This window comes from Salmo trutta, chromosome 12 (genome assembly GCF_901001165.1).
Source record: "Salmo trutta chromosome 12, fSalTru1.1, whole genome shotgun sequence".
In the NCBI taxonomy this organism is placed as follows: domain Eukaryota; kingdom Metazoa; phylum Chordata; class Actinopteri; order Salmoniformes; family Salmonidae; genus Salmo; species Salmo trutta.
Genome location: NC_042968.1, coordinates 36,623,686 through 36,638,781, shown reverse-complemented (window position 1 = coordinate 36,638,781; position 15,096 = coordinate 36,623,686). Strand labels below are relative to the sequence as shown.

Sequence of the window (15,096 nt, the reverse complement as noted above, 5' to 3'; positions counted from 1 at the left end):
ATCTACAGTATATGTACATTCAAATAAAATGAAATTGTATTTGTCACATGTGCCAAATACAACAGGTGTTGCAGGAATAGACCTTACCGTGAAATCATTGCTGATGATTGTTGTCAACATTTCTGTTGTCTGTCTTGTCTTGATGGTTACTGACCGAAACGCCGGCAATAAATGTGCAGAGGTAATTGTGCGTGTGGATGTAATCTTTTACAACGATAATGAACATACTAAACCGTATTAGTTTTACTAAGCTATCTGCCTTTTTTGTCTCTGGGATCTCTCTCTCTGTCCCACAGGTATGAACTCACTCTACCTGGCCTGAAGACAACCATCTAGAACATGGGTGTCAAACTCATTCCATAGAGGGCCTAGTGTCTGCTGGTTTTTCCTTTCAATTAGTACTTAGACAACCAGGTGAGTTCCTTACTAATCAGTTTCCTTAATTCATCAACCAAGTACAAAGGAAGAATGAAAACCCACAGACACTCAGCCCTCTATGATATGAGTTTGACACGTGATCTAGAGGAAAGACCTTTACTCCTCACTCAACAGCATTAATGCTGGCATGACTGTGTGAGAGACATCCTCATTAAAATAACTGCAGTGGATACAGACACTATGAAGCTTTTCAACCAGACTGGAGGGACACAGAATCAGTCTCTTTCTACAGTATCTATTTCTATGCTCATTCCTCTCAGGGTCTAAAATGTTGAAGTGATTCACATCAAAGGTCAAAGGCACAATACATTTGCCATTGTTGGTTGTAATTTTCCTGAACCAAATATATTCAACTTTTACAAGTTGTGAAATTATTCACTCCCCTTGCCCAGTTTTTACATTTTTCCCTTAAATTGAAATAATTCAAATAATTCAAAATCTAAGATGTCTTGATTGCATTAGCATTGCTGTGCCACACCGAAATTAGTTCAGGTGCAAACATTTATTTAAGGTGAATGGAGTCCATCTCTGTACAATAACAGTAGTTCACATCAGTCCACACTAAATAATCCCGGTCTTTGCCAGGTCCCTCAACACATTTAAAAATGGGGGAAAACAGCATGTTAATGCAATATATTTATTTTAGCTTTATTTTTACATTTATTGTAGACCAACAGAAAGAAGCATTATCACAAGATTTAGCAGAACAGACATATTCACTATTCATTAACCGAAAGGCTTTATAATCCAAATATATGCATGCAACAAGGCAAAGACCATGGTTTATGACCCACTTTGCAAGAATTGTGTTCTCTGCGAACCGCCAAAGGTGATTACTTTCTTGAAGTGAACTTTCACAAAACCTGATGACTTACTGTTCAAGTGAAAACACTAAGGGCTGGTTTCCCGGATAGAGATTATTAAGCCTAGTCCTGGACTAAAAAAGCATGCTCAATGGAGAATCTCCATTTAAATAGCATTTTAGTCCAGGATTTTACTTAATCTGTGCTGTCTGGGAATGTGATTCAATATTTTTTGTGAAGTTAGATGTTCTGGTGATGTTTTAGACATTCAAACAAAGTGGACATGGAATCAGTAAAAATCACAAAACCTTCTTGGCTCAAATTGTTACTATCTAAACATTTTGAGTTTGACTTGACTGAATATTCCAATATAGAGCATGTCACAAGTAAAAAAACAAATTGCATTTTAATTATAAAGCAGATCCCACTGGGCACAGATGTTAGTTAAACTTCTAGTTTTGATTATATTTGGTTGAGTTGTTAACTAACCGTGAAATCAACAACAAATGTCACCATGTCATTTGATTTAGGTTAAAAGTAGGGTGAAAAAAAGACAAAATGCCCTTACATTGATCTCTTTTTGCAAATCTAATCAGTTTTCCACATTGATTCAGACGTCTTCACGGATTCTTTTGGTTGAAATGATGTGGAAACAACATTTATTCAACCAGCTTTTGCCCAGTGGGATTTTGGTTTTGGATATTACACTTCAGCTAAACCACATGAGTTACAGATAACTAATTACATATTGAGATTTAATTTATTATGTATCAGTATGATCAAAAAGTTGTAAAAGATAGATACAATGTATTGGCCACATCGCCCACACCTACTTGAAAGTGATCAAGTACTCAGGATATGCCTGATTGTCATGGAAGATTATGAACACGGATGGTGGAGATACACTATCTGTCACACTGTCATAGAGCTGAATAGTTGTGGTGCTTTTAGGTGGAGGTACTTTCATCCCCGGTTTTCCTGTTGTGAAATCTCCAGTCAGAACTCGACATAGGTACACGTACTTCTGGCCTTGGGGATCCGGTTTTGAGTATGTGTCACTGGCAGAGTAATTTGTTTTGACAGCAAAGTAGGTGCCGTCTCCATACAATGCAGCTGCAGAAATTATTTTGGAATAGTTATGAAATTCTCTAAACCTTTAAATCATTGCAGACTGTAGAGTAAATGCAGGAGAAAGCTTATTGCATTTGAATAGAAAATGTGCAAAAACATCATGCCAATATATAGATCAGAATCATAAAGTTGGATAGAGGGTGCACTTGGCCCAAATCTTGTTTTAGCATAGTCACACCCAGAAGTAGCCAATCAATTACACTCCTGAGAAAATATTTCATAAGTGCAGGTTCCAGACAGTAAATCACCAAACTTGGCTTTATACCCTTTAAGACTTTACTGTCCAGCACAGTGGTGGTATGCACCTTTTTTCAATTTATGTATGAACAGACAATACTTTAAAATGGAATTAGCCCTCAATGGCACTGCCCATACTGTCACTGAAGAAGCCATTGCCAATATAGGAGATGAGCTCTCTAGTAGATCTCTACGATCGGTATGCAATAATTCAAACAAAATAAAATATGAGAATTCAAACATTCAAACAGAAAGAAACCTCAAATTGTTGGCTTTTCTCTTTTTGATTTAGCCATTACTTACCATTTTTCCCAGCGTAGCTCCGATTGAAGCCAAGCTCGTTAATCTTATCTATGGTTGTGTGGCAGGCTCCATGGAAGAGCTTCCTCTCATTGTTCAGGTGACCGTTCCTTGATCTGAAAGCCCCCCCAGAGGCTTCTGTTCTGGATCCTCTCAATCTGAGTGAAGAACAACCTTGCATTACACATTAATTGGCTAACTAGACAGTGACAAAGATCTTTCACTTCCATAAAGAGGTTCCAGAATCCCTAATATAATGTTGCTAAGCTGTGATGCTTGAACCTAGAATCTAGTTCAATTAAATTGAAAAGGCTATTGTACTTTTTCAACCCATTCTGGAGTATGTACAAATCATTCCATTCACCAGATCCAGCCATGATCTCAAGAGACTTGTACAAGATAGTTGTACAATAAATAAATATACATGTAACTACTATGGAAAATAGGAGAAGAGAGACCTTTAGAACATTCTTCTTACAAGTATCCTCAAATTGTTTTAGTACGTCAATATGCTCTTGGGTTTGAGGTTGAATGGGGAATGACAGACATGGAGACAGACATGTAACCAGTGCAACCATTGCAGAAATATTGCACAGAAAAAGTATTTCGTTGATACAGCTTCCAAAATGGAGTATTACGTCAAGCATTTCATTAACTGCAAAACCACTCATGTCATCTATAGATTGGAATGTCCACAGTGCAAGGTGTTCTATATTGGACGGACAAAGAGACGCCTTCAAGATCGCCTAGCGGAACACAAGTACGCCATACGGGTAGGCAATGAAGACTACCCCATGGCAAGGCACTACAAGTCCTTACACCATGGCAACCCTGCCTCCCTACAAGCTATGGGTATTGATCATATCCCGGCCTCTATTAGAAAAGGGGACCGCCTTAAACAGTTAAACCAAATGGAAAGTTTTTGGATTTACAAACTACAGGCCACTAAATACCCGGGTTTGAATGAAGATATGGATTTCTCACCCTTCCTGTAGGGTTGTGATGGGTACATTTGCTGGCATCTAGTGGATATCTTTGCTCAATTGCCCTCAGCTATGTTTAGACTCTTGTTGTTCATGTTTTGCTGTGTTCTAGTGTACTATGGAATGTATTGCTTTCTTATTCTTGACACTTCGCCCAGACATATTTAAGGTTAGAACTACCTTTCTAAGTGTTCTGATACTTCTAGTTTGGAGTTACATTTTTATGATAACATAGCTACAGCATTTCACTTTAAAGTGTGTATACTATTGCTTACTAGGTGTGTCCAATCAATTTTAACCACTCCCCCTTCTAATTAGGGTTAATTGGAAAAGCTGTTAAACAGAGAACATTGTATTATTTCTTTGTACACCCTGATGAAGGCCATGCAGCCGAAACGCGTCGGTTTTTTAAAAACATTGTTTCTATTGAACATGCCATACTAATAAAGGCATTTTAATCAATTATATGAAGAGTGCCTTGGTCCTCCTTTCTTTTTGAAGACAGACATGGAGTGTTGGCTGGCATGTCATCCCAGTGCTGGGGGACATCTTTAAAAGTCTCTTCGGGTCGGACCTTTTTCAGCATCTCATGGATCTCATTGGAAGCCTTGAGCACGTCTTTGCTGAGACCCTCTATGGTGAGTTTAGCCTCCTCTTGGGAAGATTTGTGAAAACTTATGCTCACGTCCATGGCGGTCTGCATGTCATAGATGTTCTGCAGCTCCAATTTTGATAGGCTGAAGAGGGCTTTGTCATTGATGAGGTTGAAGTCTTGCTCTTTCACGATCAGGTCCTTGATCACTTGCTTGGCATGATCAACGTGGGCCTGCGACACACCACAGATGTGGAAGCAAGCAGGATCCATGTCCTGGCTCTCAATTTCAATGACTTCATTCTGTTGTGAATTATCAACTTTCCTTCTGGTAAAGAATGCTGTAAGAATATGAAGATAATTTAGTTACAGTATGTTGAGTCCAATAGTCTTTACAGGTCTCAATAACAGGAAATATTACTATTAAGCACAGTGGTAAACCTGACTTTATTTTCAATAATGATGTACTTGTCATGACGTTGGCCTATGGGTAAGGTTTATGACCCCCCCCCCCATAAATACCTTTTTCCCTTCCCCTCTCTTACTGACCCTACTGAAGGACTGCTGTCCTGTTAAATATAGAGAGTCTGGGAACATCAAACAAATGGGGAAAGGAACCATATTTTGGTAATAAAACCAGTTGGAAATATGCTTTGGAACGTAATGAGTATGGATGTCAGTTCAGTTGTCATCTGAGACATTATGACTGATGACAGGACGACATAAACTGTACCTGGGAAAGTATACACCCTCTAGTTATCAGAGTCACATGGAATTGTTATGCAATTGAAATGTTTGATATTGAAATTGTTTGTTAGGAGATTAAATGTAATTTTAGCTTCCAAATGAGAGAATTGGGTTTTCATAAGGAAAGTGCCCTGCTTGATCAGTGGCCCAACCCTGTGAAGAGACAGGGGTTATAAACGATGAAACACCTCCTTCCCCCTCTCCACTATATAAGCCTTTGATGAAAAGATAACCACGTTGTTCCAGTACGTGAGGTCTGCAGCCTCTACGTTAGAAGGACACACATGTCAAGTACAGAACTAAGCCAACCTCAGCGTGAGCTTTGGTGGCGAATGGTATGAACTTTGAGCTTATTCACTACAGAAGTGATACTTCCTAGCCGTTGAGTTAGCAGCGGCCGCTGTAGACGTGGGCTAGGAAAGGACGGACGACGGATCCAGTCTAACAACCACAGACAAAGATACCACCACGTATCCAATGTACCACCAGAGACATTCTTCCGAGGACAGGAAGATCTGTTGGCCAACCCGGCCAGCATCTACGACCAATCTACCGAAGCGCAGCTCAGAGTAAATATTTATTGCATAAGATACTGTATTTACGATAGCATAGCTGCTGTTTGTTTGTTCCTAAGTCTTCCCGCTCTTTCATTCAAGCCCAACCCCCTTTCCTTTGTGTAACCAGCCGTCATATCTGTTCTGTCCACCGGGACGTTTTCTGTATGACATCATTTGCATTCTGTGTATTTGTAATTCTGTGTGATTAGTTTAGGTATTTAGTAAATAAATAATTAAACCCAATTTTGTATTGCTGATTCAACATGTTAGCCAGGGTTCGTGAAGATAGCCAAGAATTTACAACTTTCATTATGAGACTGAAAATAAGATAAGGGTTAATATTGACTGCTATCGATGTAAAATATTACTAAGTATTTTAAGAGTTTATTCGGAAGATAACGGCTCTATAAACGTTCTTCCGTGGTGCCCCGACTTTCTAGTTAATTACATTTACATGATTAGCTTAATCAGGTAATATTAATTACAGAGAAAGAATTTTATAGGTTAGCATGTCATATCACTTAATCCGGCATAGCCAAAGACACGACATACTGCAGATCAAAGTTTAGAAAATGAAGTATGTCATACATAAAACATTTTGGAAAAAGCCCTCCTTTTCCTGAATGTCAGTGCCTTCCTTTTTAGCATACTTGTGTGGAAATCATTAAGCATGGCAGGCTGAAAGATGACCATTCGGACAAGCTTCAGGGAGTTCTGGGACTTCTTGCCCACCACTTCCACAACAGCATCCAACATGGCGTCTGCCACTTCACTCGGCTGTATGTTGCCTTGGCCCTGAATGACAGGACACTTTAGTTGCCACACATTGCAAACATGGATTTGAGATTGAACAAGTGTGAACATATCTTAACAGCCTTACTGTATGTCTGATGTTAAGTTAATCATTGACTAATGCATACAGACTAAAATCTCCTTTCAGTACCTCACATTCTCTTTCCCTCCTCTGTTTTTGTAACTTACCTGTGCCAATAGCAGGTAAAGATATGGATGTGAAGTTATTCTGTGTGCACATTTTGAGTGCACCTTCAACAGACTGCTGGATCTTCTTCGTGTCTGTCTGGTTAACCAAGTGGATGATCTTCTTACACTGCAGGTTGCCTGGCTTTGTCATTATCATGCCTTCGTTAGGCTCGGCTCCTGAAAATAAACATTGTAGATTTCATTGTAAAGAACTGAGCAAATCGATAATTTCTTGCTTATTTCATGATTGTTGAATAGGACAGTGAAAGACTGACAAGAAAAGTAGGTGAAGATAGTGTACTAGAATAGCAATGGATTGAAATGTACTTAAATCTCATTCACTAACTGTAAATCTCTCTGGATTAGAGCGTCTGCTAAATGACTAAAGTGTAAATGTAATGTAATGATTTGCATCATAGGCTAACATAAAGCCTGGTTTGTTTCAAGGCAATAGAGTACAACAGTATGAGTCATACATAAAACCTAGCAGTCAAACAGGGAAATGGTTCCAATCATTTTTCCACCATTCATTTTCCTCATAGTTTTTTTTTAGAAACACTTCAAATAAGGGCTGTGTTTTGGTTAGGCTTACCCTGGCGTGATGTTTTTATAACCGTGTAAATCTCTCAGGGAAAAGGTGATTTTTATCAATATATTTGCCTGTATTTACCTCCCAAAAATGAAATGCTAATTTGCTGCTAATGTGGCTATCATAAAAACTACAATCCGGACGAGACTGCCAGATCAAGGCAAAGGTAAACATCTCTGAATAAACTATCTAATGTTAGCTAAATGTAGTAATTCATAAATTAGCTACATTTCTTTAAATTGACAATTCTGTGAACTGTCTTATGCAAGTTTTAAATTGACACAATACCTGTTAGCAAAGGTTTCAGCTAGAGATGACATGCAGGAGCTTGCAAGGATTGTTACAATGGCGCCGGAGGAGATTGCTGCCGTTTAACAGGCTCCTAACCAATTGAGCTTTTTTGTGTGTTTCTTTTACATTTGTAACTTATTTTGTAATGTTTCTGCCACCGTCTCTTATGAACGAAAAGAGCTTCTGGATATCAGAATAGTGATTAAATCAAATCAAACTTTATTTGTCACATGTGCCGAGTACAACAAGTGTAGACCTTACTGTGAAATGCTTACTTACAAGCAGAGTTAAGAAAATATTTACCAAATAAACGAAAGTAAAAAATTATAAAAAGAAACACATATAAATAACAATAATGAGGCTATATACAGGGGGTACCGGTATTGAGTCAGTGTGCGGTGGTACAGGTTAGTTGAGGTAATTTGTACATGTAGGTAGGGGTGAAGCGACTATGCATAGATAATAAACACTGAGTAGCAGCAGTGGACAAAACAAATGGAAGGGAGGGGTCATTGTAAATAGTCCGGTGGCCATTTGATTAATTGTTCAGCAGTCTAATGGCTTTGGGGTAGAAGCTGTTAAGGAGACTTTTGGTCCTAGACTTGGCGCTCCGGTATCGCTTGCCATGCGGTAGCAGAGAAAATATGATTATATTGATAGGGTAAACTTATTCTCTTTTCGACATCCGCACAGAATCATAGTTTTTATTCATCAAAATCCATCTGAAGCTAGAGACTTTCGGGGTTTTGCATCGGCTGCGTCTCAATCCACCACATCCGCCAATGTTGGACTTTGCATCTGTGGTGGAAGGCGGCTGAGGTAAAGCGTTGTTTGTCAGACCAAGGGGCCGTATCCACAAAGTGTCCCAGAGTGGAAAATTGGTCGTAAGTGCTGAGAGTATAGATATTTTTCTCCTACTCTTATGGGTAGATATAAAAGCTATGCATGAAACCTCTTTAGACACAAGAGTCCCACTTACTTGAAAAACTTTTATTAGACCTCAAGAGCTGTCCTAACCCGCTGACAGTTACCAGCAGGTGTCTTCATAATAGAAAAAGAAAGCGAGTCAGAGGCTCCTGCGCCATAGTCAGAAAATTGCTTTGGAGTTGCAAATAGTGCGGGTAGCCATTTGATTACCTGTTCAGGAGTCTTATGGCTTGGGGGTAAAAACTGTTGAGAAGCCTTTTTGTCCTAGACTTGGCACTCCGGTACCACTTGCCATGCGGTAGTAGAGAGAACAGTCTATGACTGGGGTGGCTGGGGTCTTTGACAATTTTTAGGGCCTTCCTCTGACACCGCCTGGTGTAGAGGTCCTGGATGTCAGGCAGCTTAGCCCCAGTGATGTACTGGGCCGTACGCACTACCCTCTGTAGTGCCTTGTGGTCAGAGGCCAAGCAATTGCCGTACCAGGCAGTGATGCAACCAGTCAGGACGCTCTCGATGTTGCAGCTGTAGAACCTTTTGAGGATCTCAGGACCCATGCCAAATCTTTTTAGTTTCCTTAGGGGGAGTAGGCTTTGTTGTGCCCTCTTCACGACTGTCTTGGTGTGTTTGGACCATTCTAGTTCGTTGTTGATGTGGACACCAAGGAACTTGAAGCTCTCAACCTGCTCTACTACAGCCCCGTCGATGAGAATGGGGGCGTGCTCGGTCCTCCTTTTCCTGTAGTCCACAATCATCTCCTTAGTCTTGGTTACGTTGAGGAATAGGGTGTTATTCTGGCACCACCCGGCCAGGTCTCTGACCTCCTCCCTATAGGCTGTCTCATCGTTGTCGGTGATCAGGCCTACCACTGTTGTGTCGTCTGCAAACTTATTGATTGTGTTGGAGTTGTGCCTGGCCATGCAGTCGTGGGTAAACAGGGAATACAGGAGGGGACTGAGCATGCACCCGTGGGGAGCTCCAGTGTTGAGGATCAGTGTGGCAGATGTGTTGCTACCTACCCTCACCACCTGGGGGCGGCCCGTCAGGAAGTCCAGGATACAGTTGCAGAGGGAGGTGTTTAGTCCCAGAATCCTTAGCTTAGTGATGAGCTTTGAGGGTACTGTGGTGTTGAACGCTGAGCTGTAGTCAATGAATAGCATTCTCACATAAGTGTTCCTTTTGTCCAGGTGGGAAAGGGCAGTGTGGAGTGCAATAGAGATTGCATCATCTGTGGATCTGTTTGGGCGGTATGCAAATTGGAGTGGGTCTATGGTTTCTGGGATAATGGTGTTGATGTGAGCCATTACCAACCTTTCAAAGCACTTCATGGCTACGGACATGAAGTGCTACGGGTCTGTAGTCATTTAGGCAGGTTGCCTTTGTGTTCTTGGGCACAGGAACTATGGTGGTCTGCTTGAAACATGTTGGTATTACAGACTCAATCAGGGACATGTTGAAAATGTCAGTGAAGACACCTGCCAGTTAAGACACCTGCCAGTTGGTCAGCACATGCCCGGAGCACACGTCCTGGTAATCCCTCTGGCCCCGCAGCCTTGTGTATGTTGACCTGTTTAAAGGTCTTACTCACGTCGGCTACGGAGAGCGTGATCACACAGTCGTCTGGAACACCTGATGCTCTCAAGCATGCCTCAGTGTTGCTTGCCTCGAAGCGAGCATAGAAGTGATTTAGCTCATCTGGTAGGCTCTTGTCACTGGGCAGCTTGCGGCTGTGCTTCCCTTTGTAGTCTGTAATAGTTTGCAAGCCCTGCCACATAAGACGAGCATCGGAGCCGGTGTAGTATGATTCAAACTTAGCCCTGTATTGACGCTTTGCCTGTTTGATGGGTCGTCAGAGGGCATAGCAGGATTTCTTGTAAGCTTCCGGGTTAGAGTCCCGCACCTTGAAAGCGGCAGTGTTCCAATGCCACGTTGTGTTAGCTAATCCAAGTTTATCATTTTTAAAGGCTAATTGATAATTAGAAAACCCTTTTGCAATTATGTTTGTACAGCTATAAACTTTTGTACTGATTAAAGAAGCAATAAAACTAGCCTTCTTTAGACTAGTTGAGTATCTGTAGCATCAGCATTTGTGGGTTCAATTACAGGCTCAAAATGGCCAGAAACAAAGAACTTTCTATCGAAACTCGTCAGTCTATTCTTGTTCTGAGAAATTAAGGCTATTCCATGCGAGAAATTGCCAAGAAACTGAAGATCTCGCACAACACTGTGTACTACTCCCTTCACAGAACAGCGCAAACTGTCTCTAACCAGAATAGAAAGAGGAGTGGGAGGCTCCGGTGAACAACTGAGCAAGAGGACAAGTACATTATAGTGTCTCGTTTGAGAAACAGACATCCCCACAAGTCCTCAACTGGCAGCTTCTTTAAATAGATTAGTGATTCAATCTAAAGAAACATTGAACAGCTAATAGTCAAATCAAAGCGTAAAAGCAGGTGAGCTGGTTGTTTTGTGGTGGAAAAAATTGGCAGGTCGAGCATAACACTGTTACCCATTGATAGACAGGCTAGAAATGTTTTAACAATGTAATTTTGGGGGGTGAAGCTCGATTTCAATTGCCCCTCCCTGTGCACATAACAAGAATCCATTCCTTCTGTCACAAGGGAATTCATGGCTGATTTAAGATTAAATCGTCAACCCTGTTACGGTCAACCCTGTTACTTTATTTGACACATAATAGCGAGTCGTTTATTCTTCAGGTGGGAAAACATGTTTTTTCTTTTAGTTGAACGTGCTCTTTATGACAATGTGAAAGTGTGAAATAACATAATTTTTTTGGACCAAGTTACACTACCCAAAAGGTACTCAATTGGTGGACAGACCCAATTATCATAGGCATAGCCTACAATAATTTACAGAAAGCCTATTCAAAATTAAATATATTTTTCTATTTAAAATATGTACAGAAAATACAGATTTCAGAAAATGATGTGTCTCAATGTTTTAATTGCATAATTCAAATGTCTTTCTGATTTAACATGGTATATGTGTTTATCATATATGCATAGTCACTTTAACTATACATTCATGTTCATACTACCTCAATTGGCCAGACCAACCAGTGCTCCCGCACATTGGCTAACCGGGCTATCTGCATTGTGACCCGTCACCCACACTTTTACGCTACTGCTACTCTCTGTTCATCATATATGCATAGTCACTTTAATCACATCTACATGTACATACTACCTCAATCAGCCTGACTAACTGGTGTCAGTATGTAGCCTCGCTACTTTTATAGCCTCGCTACTGTATATAGCCATGCTACTGTTATTTTTCACTGTCTTTTTACTGTTGTTTTTATTTCTTTACTTACCTATTGTTCACCTAATACCTTTTTGTACTATTGGTTAGAGCCTGTAAGTAAGCATTTCACTGTAAGGTCTACACCTGTTGTAGTCGGCGCACTTGACAAATAAACTTTGATTTGAAGTTGACGCTTCAATCTTCATGTGAAAAAACAAAAGTAAAATGTTTAAAATCTTGTGTTTTTAGATGTGAAATGTCTGAGTGTGTCATATGCGTCGTAACGGACAGACCAAGGCGCAGCGGGTATAGTGCTCATCTTCTTTCTTTATTTAGAGAGAACACTCAAACAAAATAAACAAACGACGAAACAGTTCCGTAAGGATCACAGGCTATGCAGAAAACAACCACCCACAAACCTAAAGGAAAAAAGGGCTGCCTATGTATGGCTTCCAATTAGAGACAACGAAAGACACCTGCCTCTGATTGGAAACCATACTCGGCCACACATAGAAAACGAACATAGAAAATGAAAACTAGAACAAATCCCCTCTAAATAAACCAACCCCAAAACAACACCCCCTGCCATGCCCTGACCATACTACAATGACAAATGACCCCTTTACTGGTCAGGACGTGACAGAGTGTCTTCACATATTTAGCTTACATATAACCCTTCCATTAGGACAATGAAAATAAATAAGGGTTGTTATTTCATAATAGTGTATCTTATAAACAGCCTTATGCCTTTGATTTCAATATGCACATTAACCTGTATAATTTGTGGAAAAACAAGTGAACTTTTATAAAACTTACCCTCCTCTGTCCGGAACCACACAACTGCTCTTTGTCCATTTGAGACTTCAACTAGACAATCACCACTGTTGGAATTTTTACTCTGGAAATATTTGATCAACTTGATTTGTACTTTGGGGACATCAGGGTTTCCTAGCTCAACAAGCAGAGAGAATGAGTATGCTTCTGCCATTGCTGCTGGCCATCAATGAATGAACAAATCTGTAGGCTGCTGTAGAGATAGACAGCGTATTCACTGCAGGGTGTGGTGTGTTCTTTCTGGTTTCACTTTCGCTTATGTTTTTGTGAAAAAAGATCTTATTTGACAATGAAACATTATATTGCAGCAACATAACATACAGTAGATTACAAATAAACAGATCACAGAAATGATTCCTTCAAGACAATGAAAAAAACAACAACTAAGGGCTGTGTAGTAAATCCTTTATTTTCAGGAATGCACAAAAATGTATGATACTTGGTGACAAAACTGCTGCAACAGAATTTGTCAACAGAATTCGTCAAGATGTTTTCATTTTGCCATGTGGTCCCTTATCTTAGCTGTAAGTCAAACTCTACATAAAGTGAAACTAAAATGTCATTTTAGGTATTAATTCTGAATGGTTAGGGATAGGGTTAAGGAATAGTTTAGGGTTAAGGTTTGTGAAAGGCTTAAAACAAAAAACAGTATATAACACTAATCTATATGAGAGAAATCTAGTTTTTTTTAAATCACCTTTTTATTTCATTTTATTTACCTTGTCGAATTGAACTAAGAAAAAAGGAAAGAGTTGTATGTTAAACATCCAGCTCTTTTCCCCAACCACCACATGACATAAGTACTTAAATGATTCCTTTAAGTCAATGAAAAAAACAACCAAGGGCTGCACCTTTACTTTCAGCTATGAACATAATATAATTGTGTAAAGCGGTGGTTGTCAACTGGTTTTGTTTTGGTATGGAAAACTCACAGGGTCGCCTCAGTCGCGACCCGATATTCATATCGCGGGTGGGAAAAATTCGGTAAAATGCAACATGGGAAATGATTTACTGAAAAATATATAAATGCAACATATAAAGTGTTGGTCCCATGTTTCATGAGCTGAGAAAAGTTACCAGAAATGTTCCTTATGCACAAAAAGCTTATTTCTCTCAAATTTTGTGCACAAATTTGTTTATATCCCTGTTAGTGAGCATTTCTCCTTTTCCAAGATAATCCATCTACCCGACAGGTGTGGCGTATCAAGAGGCTTATTAAACAGCATGATCATTGCACAGGTTCACCCTATGCAGGGGGAAATAAAAGGGCACTCTAAAATGTGCAGTTTTGTCACACAACACAATGGCACAGATGTCTCAAGTTGAGGGAGTGTGCAATTGGCATGCTGACTGCAGGAATGTCCACAAGAGCTGTTGCCAGATAATTGTTACTTTTTCTACCATAAGCCGCCTCCGACGTCATTTTAGAGAACTTGGAAACACGTCCAACCGGCCTCACAACCGCAGACCATGTGAAACCACTCAAGCCCAGGACCTCCACATAGGGCTTCTTCACCTGCGGGATTGTCTGACACCAGCCACCCGGAGAGCTGATGAAACTGAGGAGTATTTCTGTCTGTAATAATGCCATTTTGTGGGGAAAAACACATTCTGATTGGCTGGGCCTGGCTCCTCAGTGGGTGGGCCTGGCTCCCAAGTGGGTCTATGCCCTCCCAAGCCCACTCATGGCTGGGCCCCTGCTCCTGCCTCTGCCCTTTATATGTTTTGTTCAGTACATAATGCTGTATTGATATGTAGCCGTTACAGTACCTTCGGAAAGTATTCAGACCCATTGACTTTGTCCACATTTTGTTACGTTACAGCCTTATTCTAAAATAGATTAAATAAAAACAAATCTTCAGCAATCTCCACACAATATCCCATAATAACAAAGCGAAAACAGTATAAAAACGGAAATATCACATTTACATAAGTATTCAGGCCCTTTGCTATGAGACTCGAAATTGAGCTCAGGTGCATCCTGTTTCCGTTGATCATCCTTGAGATGTTTCTACAACTTGATTAGAGTCCACCTGTGGTAAATTCAATTGATTGGACATTATTTGGAAAGGCACACACCTGTCTTTATAATGTCCCACAGTTGACAGTGCACGTCAGAGCAAAAACCAAGCCATGAGATCGAAGGAATTGTCAGTAGAGCGCCGAGACAGGAATGTGTCGGGGTACAGATCTGGGAAATGGTACCCAAACATTTCTGCAGCATTTAAGGTCCCCAAGAACACAGTGGCCTCCATCATTCTTCAATGGAAGAAGTTTGGAACCACCAAGACTTCCTAGAGCTGGCCGCCCGGCCAAACTGAGGAATCTGGGGAGAAGGGCCTTGGTCAGGGAGGTGACCAAGAACCCAATGGTCACTCTGACAGAGCTCCAGAGTTCCTCTGTGGAGATGGGAGAACCTTCCAGA

The 15,096-nt window shown here is 40.5% G+C and overlaps 1 protein-coding gene across 1 annotated transcript; it reads right to left on the bottom strand.

Moving 5' to 3' along the window:
• Nucleotides 1-3,100: 3,100 nt before the first annotated feature.
• LOC115203465 (uncharacterized) lies at nt 3,101-13,147 on the bottom strand. The gene is made up of 4 exons (XM_029768163.1): nt 12,654-13,147; nt 6,770-6,946; nt 4,400-4,825; nt 3,101-3,456 (listed from the first exon to the last, which is right to left on the bottom strand). The coding sequence occupies exons 1-4, from the start codon at nt 12,823-12,825 to the stop codon at nt 3,158-3,160; spliced, it is 1,074 nt and encodes a 357-aa protein (XP_029624023.1). The 5' UTR covers nt 12,826-13,147; the 3' UTR covers nt 3,101-3,157.
• Between the last annotated feature and the right edge of the window lie 1,949 nt (nt 13,148-15,096).

Excerpts from the sequence above, each read along its gene's own strand:
- LOC115203465 (XM_029768163.1), bottom strand. The coding sequence starts at position 12,825 with ATGGCAGAAGCATACTCATTCTCTCTGCTTGTTGAGCTAGGAAACCCT. Across the intron at positions 6,947-12,653 it reads GTGGTTCCGGACAGAGGAGG|GAGCCGAGCCTAACGAAGGC; the intron begins GTAAGTTTTATA and ends GTTTATTTTCAG. Across the intron at positions 3,457-4,399 it reads CATGCCAGCCAACACTCCAT|GTCTGTCATTCCCCATTCAA; the intron begins GTCTGTCTTCAA and ends GTCTGTCTCCAT.